The following is a 13,770-nucleotide window of genomic DNA, read 5'->3' on the forward strand; positions in this document are numbered from 1 at the left end:
AAGGTATAAACTTCTAGCAATAAAATAAATCCTAGAGATGTAACATACAGCATGGGAACTATAGTTCTTTATCATACATATATATACACACACACACTATACATATAGTATACTATTACAGTATAGTATGGTGAATAGAGCATTGTGTATTTAAAAATTGCTAAGAGAGTAGATTTTTTTTTTTTTTTTTTTTTTTTTTTTTGTCTTTTTAGGGCCACACCCAAGGCACATGGAAGTTCCCAGGCTAGGGGTGGAATTGGAGCCGTTGCTGCTGGTCTATAACACAACCATAGCAATGAGAGATCCAAGCCACATCTGTGACCTACACTACAGCTCACAGCAACGACAAATCCTTAACTCACTGAGCAAAGCTAGGGATCAAACCCTTGTCCTCACTGATACTCGTCGAGTTCATTACCACTGAGCCACAATGAGAACTCCAAGAGAACAGATCTTAAAATCTCATCAAAAGAAAAAAATGTGTAAATATGTGTGGTGATGGATGTTGGACAGACTTTCTGTGGTTATCATTTTGCAATAATTAAAAATATTGGAGTTCCCGTCGTGGCGCAGTGGTTAACGAATCCGACTAGGAACCATGAGGTTGCGGGTTCGGTCCCTGCCCTTGCTCAGTGGGTTAACGATCCGGCGTTGCCGTGAGCTGTGGTGTAGGTCGCAGACGTGGCTCGGATCCCGCGTTGCTGTGGCTCTGGCGTAGGCTGGTGGCTACAGCTCCGATTCAACCCCTAGCCTGGGAACCTCCATATGCCGTGGGAGCGGCCCAAGAAATAGCAACAACAACAACAACAACAACAACAAAGACAAAAGACAAAAATAAATAAATAAATAAATAAATAAATAAATAAATAAAAATATTGAATCGTTATGTTATAAACCTGATACTAATGTCAATTATATATCAATAAAAATGGAAATACAAGTAAAATAATGCTATAGAAATGCACATAAATATATACCAAATCATAAGTGAAAAATGGTAACACAAAATTGTATTTATATCAATTTATTTTATTTTTGCCTTTTTTTAGGGCCGCACCCGCAGCATATGGAGGTTCCTGGGCTAGGGGTCTAGTCAGAGCTATAGCCGCCAGCCAACACCACAGCCACAACCACACCAGATCTGAGCTGAGTCTGCGATCTACACCACAGCTCATGGCAACGCCAGATCTTTAACCCACTGATCAAGGCCAGGGATCAAACCCGAAACCTCATGGTTCCTAGTCGGATTCACTTCTACTGCACCATGACAGGAACTCCTGTATTTATATCAATTTAAACTAATTAAATACACATGGATTTATGACAAGAAACTGCAAAAAATTACTTCATTTTTGAGTTTAGGATTATGGGAATTCTAGATTTTTTTCTTCCTTTTTTTTTGTTTTTCTTTTAGGGCTGCACCTGCATCATATGGAGGTTTCCAGGCTAGGTGTCGAATCGGAGTTACAGCTGCTGGCCTATGCCACAGCCACAGCAATGGCAGATACAAGCCACGTCTGCAACCTACACCACAGCTCACGGCAATGCCAGATCCTTAACCCACTGAACAAGGCCAGGGATGGAACCCAGAACCTCATGGTTCCTAGTTGGATTCATTTCTGCTGCGCCATGACAGAAACTCCCAGATTTTTTATTATTGTTTAAAGTTTACTCAGAAGATACTTTAAGATTGACTAAATATAAAATAGCAACACTAAATAATTAGATAAGTGTATACTCAAATAAAACTATAGATACCACAGTGTATTGTAACCAAAATTAAACAACTATATATCAGAGGCTAATATAACTTAGCTATTAGTTTCCTCAAAATTGGTGGTATAAAGCGCTATTGGGAAGGTGACCCAGAAACAACTGGAAAATACACACACACACACACACACGGCCATAAATTACCTGCCACAGGAGGGACAATGCCAGAAAAACGCACAGTTGCATGTTCTCCATTAACTTCAACTCTCCGACCAGTGACATCTGATGTCAAAGTGTCATTCATTATAACATAGCCAGAATCCAAAATATGAGGAGATCTAGGAAGAAAACACAACAATGACAAGATTTCAGCAATATTCTTTAAAAAAATACAAAACTCTGTCTAGTCACTTATGATGGAACACTTAATGTGAGAAAAAAGAATGTATACATGTATGTGTAACTGGGTCACTATGCTGTACAGTAGAAAAATATATCAATAAATGATAAAAATAAAGAAATAAATAAAAATATATATATATATTTTAAATTGCATTGTCACTGCTGTGGCTCTACTTACTGCTGTGACACAGCCAAAAACAAAAACTTCATTTAGGTATTCATGAAGTCAACGCTTCTGACCAATTTAGTTTTTATATTTTGGTGAACATTAGAACCTAAAGGTTTATGTACTAGACTCTCATAACTGATTCTTATTTTACTGTCTGTCTATGTTTGAAAATCAAATACATTTTTTAGAGTCCCCTGGTGGCTCAGTAGGTTAAGGACCTGGTGTTGTCACTGCTGTGGCACAGGTTCAATCCCTGGCCCAGAAACTTCTAAGGGCACAGCCAAAAGAAAAGGAAAGGAAAAGAAAAAAGAAAAACCACTGGAGTTCCTTGGTGGCTCAGTGGGTTAAGGATCTGGTGTTGTCACTGCTGTGGCTCAGGTCGCTGCTATGACACAGGTTCAATACCTGGCTTGGGAACTTCTGCATGCCAAGGGAACGGCAAAAAGAAAAAAGAAAAGAAAAAAAAAAGGATCACTGAATCACTGAGAGAACTCTGAGAAAATACTCAAAAGGGAGAGGAGAAAAAAACCCTACAAAAGAGTTAGGAGGAAAAGCCAGAAAAGATAAAGTGAAAACCAGACTCCTAGTGTCTTGGAATCCAAGGTCAGTAGGAATAAAGGAGCAACAGCATCAGATGCTATGAGACTAGGGCTTAAAACCTTTGTGTTCTTTCTGCTAACACAAATACAGATCTCCACTGTACCTCATCTTTGTCAAAATGAAACCTAGCTTCCATTATAAAAAGTTAGCAATGTTGCAGTGCAAGGATTTTGAAAAGACCATAAGTTACAGGAGAAAGTACTTTTCTCCAGTAACAATATTACCATATTGCACAAAATTAGAAAAATATACACTGCTAATCACATCTTCTTAGGATAAAAAATCAAAATAAATTTTTTGGCTGCATTTGCAGCACACAGAAGCTCCAATGCCAGGGACTGAATCCATGCTAGAACAGTAACACGAGCCACGGCAGTGATAACGCCAGATCCTTAACCTGCTGAGCCACCAAGGAAATCCTAAAATCACACTTTTGGTTTTTTGTTTGTTTGTTTTGTTTTTTCGTTTTACAGCCACACCTGTGTCATACGGAAATTCCTGGGCTAGTAGTTGAATCAGACCTGCAGCTGAGACCTACACCACAGCAACAAAAACACCAGATCCCAGCCACATCTACGACCTATGCCACAGCTTGTGTCAACACCTGAGGAAGGCCAGGGATCAAAACTGCAACCTCATGGACACTATGCTGGATTCTTACCCCACCAGGCCACAATGGGAACTCCCCTTTTTGAAAGAAACAGTAGACATTTCCTGTATTATTAGAGCTGTCTGTGTCACATTTGACCTGCTATCCCCGTAAAACAAAATAAGAGCATTTTTATCTCTTACCAAGTTTCATAATGGGTTCTCTCAATTAGATGCTCTGATTTCTCATAAAAACATTTTCCCTAATTCTTATTTCAAAAAGGGGCTGAATTTTGACGGTTTAAATATGAGTCAGGAAGGAGCCAACATCTAGACCTAAACTTGCCCAGCAGGGTTGAAAAGCAAAAGGGAACTCCTCCAGGAGCCTCAACTTGGTGGGAAAAGTCAAAACAGTTCAGATAATTTGATGATGAAGTCAACAGGAGGGTCAGGGCAGGTGTGGGGAAGCCATGTTTTGGTAAGTCCAGACACAGAGTCAGCAGCTAAGAGGTCTGGTCAACATGTAGGGCCCTACTCACAAGCCCATGTTCAGATGCGAAGTTCTGGTCCCTGAGGAGAAAAACTATTAAGATCACAGTTGAGCACCATTCCTACAAACAGTTAAAGTAGCAGGCTGAATCTTGGTTCCACAAACCAGAGTGCCTGGAGTTATCCAAACCCAGAAACTTGTAACCACTCCCTACAATTAGTCTGCAGCTCTGGCCAGGGCTCAGTGTAAGGGGACCACCTTGGAGATCAATGGCTTGGTGAGAAGACCTAGGCAGTGGTCAGCTTGGTGAGCAGGAAACCAAGCAGTATAATACTAGAAGTGAAGAGAAAAGACATTACGAAGCATTCTCATTTTCCTTTAACATATATAAGTAACTTCTGAATTAGTTCCTTCACATGCTCGATCCTATTTGGTGTCTAGTAACAATTCTCTTCTTTCCTACCTGCGTGTCATGCCCACAGGCCTGAGATAATTAGGTATGTGGTGTCTAAGGTTAGTAATTACCTCTGCATCATGTTTTTTTTTTTTTTTTTTTTTTTTTTCCCACATGGTGTGTGGAAGTTCCCAAGCCAGGGACTGAACCTGTGCTACAACAGCAGTAACCAGAGCCACAGCAGTGGCAATGCCAGATCCTTAACCTGCTGACCCACCAGCAAACTCAGATGTCAGTATTTTTTGATGATCCTGTCTAGTCTCTTAACACTTCTAATACTTGTTTCTTGATACTGTGACCTTCTGTGAGGTCTAGAAACTGGACCCTCGTCTTGGTAACCTATTCCTCGGTTCCCTCTCCCTATGGGCAGTCACCCAAGAGTCACTGTATCCTGTACTTAGACCTACTTGATGCCAGTTATTGCTCCACTTCCATGGCCTGTTTCTAACACCATCACTTTGATACCCCCATGTTAGTGGCTAGTCATACCATCCTGAAGTCAGTTGCTCAACTAGTTAGATTTTCTCTAGTTGCCTGCACTGGGCCTGCTCCTAATGCCTAAACGTGCTGCATGTCACTGTTCCTGGTTAGGTTCATCTGGGTGCCAGCCTTGGTTTTAAGCCTTTTATTTAAATATTACCGGACAGCCACATGTAGAAGAATGAAATTAGAACACTCCCTAACACCATACACAAAAATAAACTCAAAATGGATTAAAGACCTAGATAAAAGACCAGACACTATAAAACTCTTAGAGGAAAACATAGGCCAAACACTCTCTGACATAAACGACAGACAGCAACATCTTCTCAGATCCACCTCTTAGAGTAATGACAACAAAAACAAAAATAAACAAATGGGACTTAATTAAACTTAAAAGTTTCTGCACAGCCAAAGAAACCCTAAACAAAATGAAAAGACAACCCACAGAATGGGAGAAATATTTGCAAATGAATCGACTGACAAGGGATTCACCTCCAAAATTTATAAATACCTTCTGCAGCTCAGTACCAAAAAAACAAACAACCCCATCAAAAAAATGGGCAGATCTAAACAGACAATGCTCCAAAGAAGACATGCAGATGGCCAAAAAACACGTGAAAAGATGTTCAACATCACTCATCATTAGAGAAATGCAAATCAAAACCACCTTACACCAGCCAGAATGGCCATCATCAAAAAGTCTACAAACAGTAAGTGCTGGAGAGGGTGTGAAGAAAAAGGAATCCTAGTACTCTGTTGGTGGGAATGTAAATTGGTGCAACTACTATGGAAAACAGCGTGGAGATTCCTCAGAAAACTAAAAATAGAACTACCATTTGATCCAGCAATTCCACTCCTGGGCATCTATCCAGAGAAAACCATGACTCGCAAAGACACTTGTACTCCGATGTTCATTGCAGCACTATTTTCAATAGCCAAGACATGGAAACAACCTAAATGTCCATCGACAGAGGAGTGGATCAAGAAGATGTGGTACATATACACAATGGAATATAACTCAGCCATTAAAAAGAACAAAATACTGGCATTCTTAGCAACATGGATGGACCTAGAAATTACCACGCTAAGTGAAGTCAGTCAGACAATGAGACACCAACATCAAATGCTTTCACTGACATGTAGAATCTGAAAAAAGGACAGAATGAACTTCTTTGCAGAACGGATACTGACTCACAGACTTTGAAAAACTTAGGGTCTCCAAAGGAGACAGTTTGGGGGGTGGGGGGATACGCTGGGGTTGTGGGTTGGAAATCCTATAAAATTGGATTGTGATGATCATTGCACAACTATAAATGTAATAAATTCATTGAGTCATAAATACAAAAAACAAAAATAAAAAACAAAATAAGTAAAATATTACATGTTCACTAACTAAGATAGCCAATTTTTTTTTTTTTTTTTTTTTTTTTTTTGGCTTTTTAGGGCCACACTCTCAGCATATGGAGGTTCCCAGACTAGGGGTCAAATCCAAGCTGTAGCTGCTGACCTACACCACAGCCACAGTAATGCAGGATCCGAGGTGCATCTGCAGCCTACACCACAGCTCACGGCAACACTGGATCCTTAACCTGAGCAAGGCCAGGGATCGAACCTGTGTCCTCAAGGATGCTAGTCAGATTCGTTAACTGCTGAGCCACGACAGGAACTCTGCGATAGCCCAATTAATTTTTGGGTGACTCCACTTGTTACATGATCTTTAAAAAGAGATGAAATATGCCACCCTATCATTTCCACAAACTGATTTTAGTACTCCCTCTGCAGCTATAGTCAAACCATTCCCCTTTCCCAGATGACATTTATTTTTTCATTACTTCTTTCCTAATACTTGTTATGAGAAAAGCCAGTTCTTGTGAGAATTCAATAAACTATTTGGCGGATAAAAGTCTCTCTTCCCCATTGACCGCAGGCTTTTCTTCTTTTTCTTTAAATACAGCTGCACCCTCAGCACATGGAAGTTCCCAGAGCAGAGACTGAATCTGAGACCTACTCTGCAGTTGTGGCAACGCCAAACGCCAGCTCCTTTAACCCACTGAATCAAGCCAGTGATCTAACCAGTACCACCACAGAGACAAGCCAGATCATTAACCCACTGCACCACAGCAGGAACTCCCCCAGCTGACATTTAAATACTTGCATGTCATCATTATTTCTCCTCTCTCCTCTTCCTGTTGCCACCTCTTAAACTCTTTACCATGGTAAACATCCCAGCTCCTTAAATCATCCTCATGTGAATTCCAAGGTCTTCTCCATAATTCACTTATTGTTTCTTTTCTTAAAGTACAACACCTAAAACTGAAAAACATAGTCCAAATGTGACTTGTCCTGTGTGTGGTTCAATGGTCTGAAGGTCATACATCTAATAATTAGCCCAATATTGCATTCACTTTTCCCCCTTTTCACAGGAAAGACTGTTGCTTGCTATTAAGATTTCAATGAAATCAACTAAATAGGAGTTCCCATTGTGGCTCAGTGGTTAACGAATCTGACTACAAACCATGAGGTTGTGGGTTCGATCCCTGGCCTCGCTCAGTCAGTTAAGGATCCAGCATTGCTGTGAGCTGTGGTGTAGGTCACAGAAGCAGCTTGGATCTGGCGTGGCTGTGGCTGTGGTGTAGGCCAGCAGCTGTAGCTCCGATTCGACCCCTAGCCTGGGAATGTCCATATGCTAAGGGTGTGGCCTGAGAAAAGACAAAAAGACAAAAAATAGGAGTTCCCGTCGTGGCGCAGTGGTTAACGAATCCGACTAGGAACCATGAGGATGAGGGTTCGGTCCCTGCCCTTGCTCAGTGGGTTAACGATCCGGCGTTGCCGTGAGCTGTGGTGTAGGTTGCAGACGCGGCTCGGATCCCACGTTGCTGTGGCTGTGGCGTAGGCCAGTGGCTACAGCTCCGATTCGACCCCTAGCCTGGGAACCTCCATATGCCGTGGGAGCGGCCCAAAGAAATAGCAAAAAGACCAAAAATAAATAAATAAATAAATAAATAAACTACATAGACATTCCTGAGTTACTATCACTTTCTGATCATCAAATTAAAATGCTTAAATTTTACTATAATTACAACACCCTAAAAGTTTTTAATAGTCCTAAACATCCTCTCAATTTTCATTAATACATAAGTAGAATTTTATCACAATAGAAATTAGCTATATAATTTCTGTTCTTCTTTTAGCATTCTATAAACTTTTTATACAGCCACAGAATCATATTAATCACTTCAAAGCTAGACATCAATAATTAATCATTTCTCTATTGTAGTATTTTCATTGTTTACTACGCCAAGGAAAACAACTAAAGACATCTTTCAGGAGTTCCTGTCTTGGGTCAGTGGTAATGAACCCAACCAGTATCCATGAGAAGGCAGATTCAATCCGTGGCCTCACTCAGTGGGTTAATAAGAATCCGGCATTGCCATGAGTTTGGTGTAGGTCACAGATGTGGCTCGGATCCTGTGTTGTTATGGCTGTGGTGTAGGCCAGCAGCTGCAGCTCCGATTCAACCCCTAGCCTGGGAACTTTTTTTTTCTTTTTTTTTTTTTTTTGTCTTTTCTAGGGCTGCACCCGCAGCATATGGAGGTTCCCAGGCTAGGGGTCTACTGGAACTGCAGCCGCCGGCCTACGCCACAGCCACAGCAACGCAGGATCCAAACCACACTGCAGCTGCTGGCTGTGGTGTAGGCCATCAGCTGCAGCTCCGATTCAACCCCTAGCCTGGGAACTTTTTTTTTTCTTTTTTTTTTTTTTTGTCTTTTCTAGGGCTGCACCCGCAGCATGTGGAGGTTCCCAGGATAGGGGTCTACTGGAACTGCAGCTGCCGGCCTACGCCACAGCCACAGCAACGCAGGATCCAAACCACACTACAGCTCATGGCAACGCCAGAACCTTGACCCACTGAGTGAGGCCAGGGATCGAACCTCAACCTCATGGTTCTTAGTCAGATTCGTTAACCACTGAGCCACAACGGGAACTCCAGAATAAAGGTGTTTTTTGTTTTGTTTTGTTTTAATATCTATTAAACACAGTCTCTCTTTTTTTTTTTTTTTTTGTCTTTTTGTTACCCTGGGAACTTCAGTATGCCACAGGTGCAGCCCTAAAAAGACAAAAATAAAAATAAAAAATAAAACATCTTTCATTTCTAAATTTCTACTGTCCTTTGAAATAGTTCCTCGGGAAAAAGTCTTGAAACAATTCCAAGTAAATAAATATGTTTAAGATTCCAGAAAGGCATTGCCAAACTATCCATCAAAAAAAGGGTAACTGTTGACACTGGCACGAAAGGAAAATCTACTTGTTTACCTATTTCTCATCAAGAGCTTTCAAATTGCTCTTCTCTATCCAGGACTTGTATAACTAAATTTTGAGGTAAAAGTTAACACATTATAATATTATAAATGCAGGACTTTACATTCATATATATTAAACATCCGATAACTCAATATATTAACCATTTCTCCTAGCTCTGTCCTGTTCAATTTTTCTAAAAACAAAGACAAAAAAGAATATAAGATTCTGGTCAAAGACAGAAGCCCATGGGTAAAACTTTTTAGTTAAAAGCCTTCCTAACCATCCAGCTCACATTCAAGAATGTCATCAACTTTGTGAAATGTTTCACTGAAATCAAAATACACTGTCAGTCAGGGTATGTATTCCTGTCATTCAGATAGAGGAGGAATGGGATAAGAGAAAGAATACTTTCACTTATTAACGTATATACCTGAGTTGTATGAATATTTTCGGAATAAGTAATTTTTACTTTTTCCTATGAATAATGGCATTGTTGTGGCTGTGGCATAGGCCAACAGCTGTAGCTCTGATTGGACCCCCTAGCCTGGGACCTCCATATGCTGCAGCACTAAAAAGCAAAAAAAGATATTGGCTGATAGTTTTCAGGTAAGAATATAAAATGGGAAAAAGAAAGTCTATTCAGCAAGTATTGCTGGGAAACCTGGACAGCTGCATGCAAGGCAATGAAATTAGAACATACTCTCACACCATGCACAAAAATAAACTCAAAATGGCTGAAAGACTTAAATATAAGACAGGACACCATCAAACTCCTAGAAAAAAACATAGGCAAAACACTCTCTGACATCAACATCATGAATATGTTCTCAGGGCAGTCTCCCAAAGCAATCGAAATAAGAGCAAAAATAAACCAGTGGGACCTAATCAAACTGAAAAGCTTTTGCACAGAAAAGGAAATCAAAAAGAAACCAAAAAGACAACTTACAGAATGGGAGAAAACAGTTTCAAATGATGCAACGGACAAGGGCTTAATCTCTAGAATATATAAGCAACTTATACAACTCAACAGCAAAAAAGCCAATCAACCAATGGAAAAATGGGCAAAAGACCTGAATAGACTGTTCTCCAAGGAAGATATACAGATGGCCAGCAAACACATGAAAAAATGCTCAACATTGCTGATTATAAGAGAAATGCAAATCAAAACTACCATGAGATACCACCTCACACCAGTCAGAATGGCCATCATTAATAAGTCCACAAATAACAAGTGCTGGAGGGGCTGTGGAGAAAAGGGAACCCCTGCACTGTTGGTGGGAATGTAAACTGGTATAGCCACTATGGAGAACCGTTTGGAGATACCTTAGAAATCTATACAGAGAACTTCCATATGACCCCGCAATCCCACTCTTGAGCATATATCCGGACAAAACTCTACTAAAAAGAGACACATGCACCTGCATGTTCATTGCAGCCCTATTCACAATAGCCAGGACATGGAAACAATCCAAATGTCCATCGACAGATGATTGGATTCGGAAGATGTGGTATATATACGCAATAGAATACTACTCAGCCATAAAAAAGAATGACATAATGCCATCTGCAGCAACATGGATGGAACTAGAGAATCTCATACTGAGTGAAATGAGCCAGAAAGACAAAGACAAATACCATATGACATCACTTACAACTGGAATCTAATATCCAGCACAAATGAACATCTCCTCAGAAAAGAAAATCATGGACTTGGAGAAAAGACTTGTGGCTGCCTGATGGGAGAGGGAGGGAGTGGGAGGGATTGGAAGCTTGGGCTTATCAGATACAACTTAGAATAGATTTACAAGGAGATCCTGCTGAATAGCATTGAGAACTATGTCTAGATACTCGTATTGCAACAGAACAAAGGGTGGGGGGAAAAATGTATACATGTAAGGATAACTTGATCCCCTTGCTGTACAGTGGGAAAAAAATAAAAATAATAATAAATAAATTAAATTAAATTTAAAAAAAAAACAAAAAAAAGTCTATAAACAATAAATGCTAGCGAGGGTGTGGAGAAAAGGGAATCCTCTTACACTATTGGTGGGAATGTAAACTGGTGCAACCACTATGAAAAACAGTATGGAGATTCCTCAGAACACTAAAAATAGAATTACCATTTGATTCAGCAATCCCACTCCTGAGCATCTATCCAGAGAAAACCATGACTTGATAAGATGTATGTACCCAATGTCTATTGCAGCAGTATATACAATAGCCAAGACATGGAAGCAACCTAAATGTCCACTGACAGGGGTGGATAAAGAAGATGTGGAACATGTACACAATGGAATATTAGTCAGCCACAAAAAGGAATGAAATAATGGCATTTTTAGCAACGTGGATGAACCTAGAAATAATCATGCTAAGTGAAGTTAGACAGTAAGACACAAACATATGCTATCACTTATATGTGGAATCTAAAAAAAGGATACAACAAACTCCTTTGCAGAACAGAAACTGACTCACAGACTTTGAAAAACTCATGGTTACCAAAAGACACAGGTTGAGCAGGAAGGGAAGGGCTAGGGGTTTGGATGCAAATGCTGTATAATTGGGTTGTGATGACTGACATAAAACTATAAATATAATAAAATTTATGGAGTTAAAAAAAAAAACAGACATACCTATAGTAGTCAACTTCATAGAGAAAGTCAGAATGGTGATGGCCAATGGCTGCAGGGAGGGGGAAATAGGGAACTGGCTAAATGGCAACAGAGTTTCAGTTCTGCAAAATAAAGAGAGTTCTGAAGATGGATGGTGCTGGTGGTTGAGCCATAATATGAATGTACTAAACACTACTAAACTGTACATTTAAAAATGGTTGTAGTTTCCGCAGTGACTCAGCAGGTTACAAATTTGACTAGTATCTATGAGGATTCGGGTTCAATCCTTGGCCTCGCTCTGTGTGTTAATGATCTAGTGTTGCCATGAGCTGTGGTGTGGGACACAGATGCCGCTCAGATCCCACGTTGTTGTGGCTGTAGCTCTGATTCAACTCCTAGCCTAGGAATGTGGCCCTAAAAATAAATAAATTAATTAATTAAAAATGGTCAAGATAAGAGTTCCCACTGGGGCACAATGGGATAGGTGGTGCCTCTGCAGCACCAGGGTGCAGGTTCCATCTCTGGCTCAGCACAGTGTTGCCGAAGCTGTGGAGTGGTCCCAACTGCGGCCTGGATCTGATTTTTTTATAAATTTCATAAGCCATGGAGCCACAAAAATGGGGGGAGGGGAGGTGAAGATTGAGTTTCCTGGCGGCTCAGCAGATTAAGGATCCAGCATCGTCACTGCTGTGCTGCAGATTCCAGTCCTGGCCTGGGAACTTTTGCATGGCATGGGTGCTGGAACAGCCAAAAAAAATGGTTAGGATGGAAAATTTTACATACTTTACTACAATTAAAAAGTATAGGTCAGGAGGGAGTTCCCATCATGGCTCAGAAGTTAAGGAACCCGACTAAGATTCACGAGGACACGGTTCGATCCCTGGCCTCGCTTAGTAGGTTAAGGATCCGGCATTTCTGTGAGCTGTGGTGTAGGTTGCAGACACAGCTTGGATCCTGCATTGCTGTGGCTCTGGTGTACGCTGGTGGCTATAGCTCCAATTTGACCCCTAGCCTGGGAACCTCCATGTGCCGTGGGTATGGCCCTAAAAAGACAAAAAAAAAAAAGGAAATACACACACACGTCAGAAGTTCCTGCGTCAGCGCAGTGAAAACAAATCCAACTAGGAACTATGAGGTTGTGGGTTTGATCCCTGGCCTTGCTCAGTAGGTTAAGGATCTGGCGTTGTCATGAGCTGTGGTGTAGGTCTCAGATGAGGCTCAGATCCCCCGTTGTTGTGGCTGTGGTGTAGGCTGGCAGCTGCAGCTCTGATTCGACCCCTAGCCTGGGAACCTCCTTAAAGCAAAAAACAAAAAACAAAAGACATTTAATTCCCAAAGTTTTAACTGGGACATTGAATCTTAAGAGTATGGTAATTCATTTTTTTCAAAGTATGCTTTCCTGATATCCAAGGAAGCAGTTTGAGTACATTCAACATTTTGTTTGGGAAGCCTATCAAAAATAAGAGTTTCTTTTCCCACAGTATGTCAGGGTCCTCTACTTAGCCCATTTCTTCTGTCTTGTTAATGAGATTTCAAACCAAAGGAATCTTGTGGGAATTACCCTGTGGCTCAGGGGAACCGAACTCGACTAGTATCACAAGAATGTGGGTTTGATCCCTGGCCTTGTCAGTGGGTTAAGGATCCATCCAGCATTGCCTCGAGCTGTGGTGTAGGTCACAGACACGGCTTGAATCCCATGTTGTTGTGGCTGTGTCATAGGCTGGCAGCTGTGGCTCTGATTTGACCCCTAGCCATATGCCACAGGTGCCGTCCCAAAACACACAAAAAAACCCCAAAGTAATCTTACATTTTTGTCTCTTCCAAGAAACTTAAATGGTTAAAAAAAAAAAAAAAAAAAAAAGTCAGGTCTTGCCCCTAGAAAAGAATGGGCCTCTAACATAATTAAAGTTGGTTGAAATCTTCTTTCACAACTCTGTATTATTTTTGTGCCACTTTTATA

The 13,770-nt window shown here is 40.7% G+C and overlaps 1 protein-coding gene across 9 annotated transcripts in view; it reads right to left on the reverse strand.

Moving 5' to 3' along the window:
• Positions 1-13,770, reverse strand: part of TBCE (tubulin folding cofactor E) — an 84,777-nt gene that overhangs the window by 62,472 nt on the left and 8,535 nt on the right. For 3 of the 9 annotated variants that reach the window (XR_014827896.1, XM_084996891.1, XM_084996885.1), the window contains exon 2: positions 1,918-2,051. Coding sequence is in view for 6 of the 9 variants with exons in the window: in XM_084996885.1 (XP_084853011.1) it covers positions 1,918-2,017 (100 nt within the window). In the remaining 3 variants the exon portion in view is untranslated. Of the gene's footprint in view, positions 1-1,917; positions 2,052-7,054; positions 7,213-11,831; positions 11,933-13,770 lie in introns of all 9 variants that reach the window. The other 6 variants (XM_084996892.1, XM_084996886.1, XM_084996890.1 and 3 more) reach the window with 5 other exon arrangements.

Source organism: Sus scrofa, chromosome 14 (genome assembly GCF_054392235.1).
Source record: "Sus scrofa isolate SSC_HxYL_T2T_F1_AM1 chromosome 14, Sscrofa_HxYL_maternal_Yorkshire_Landrace_v2.0, whole genome shotgun sequence".
NCBI classification, from domain to species: Eukaryota; Metazoa; Chordata; class Mammalia; order Artiodactyla; family Suidae; genus Sus; species Sus scrofa.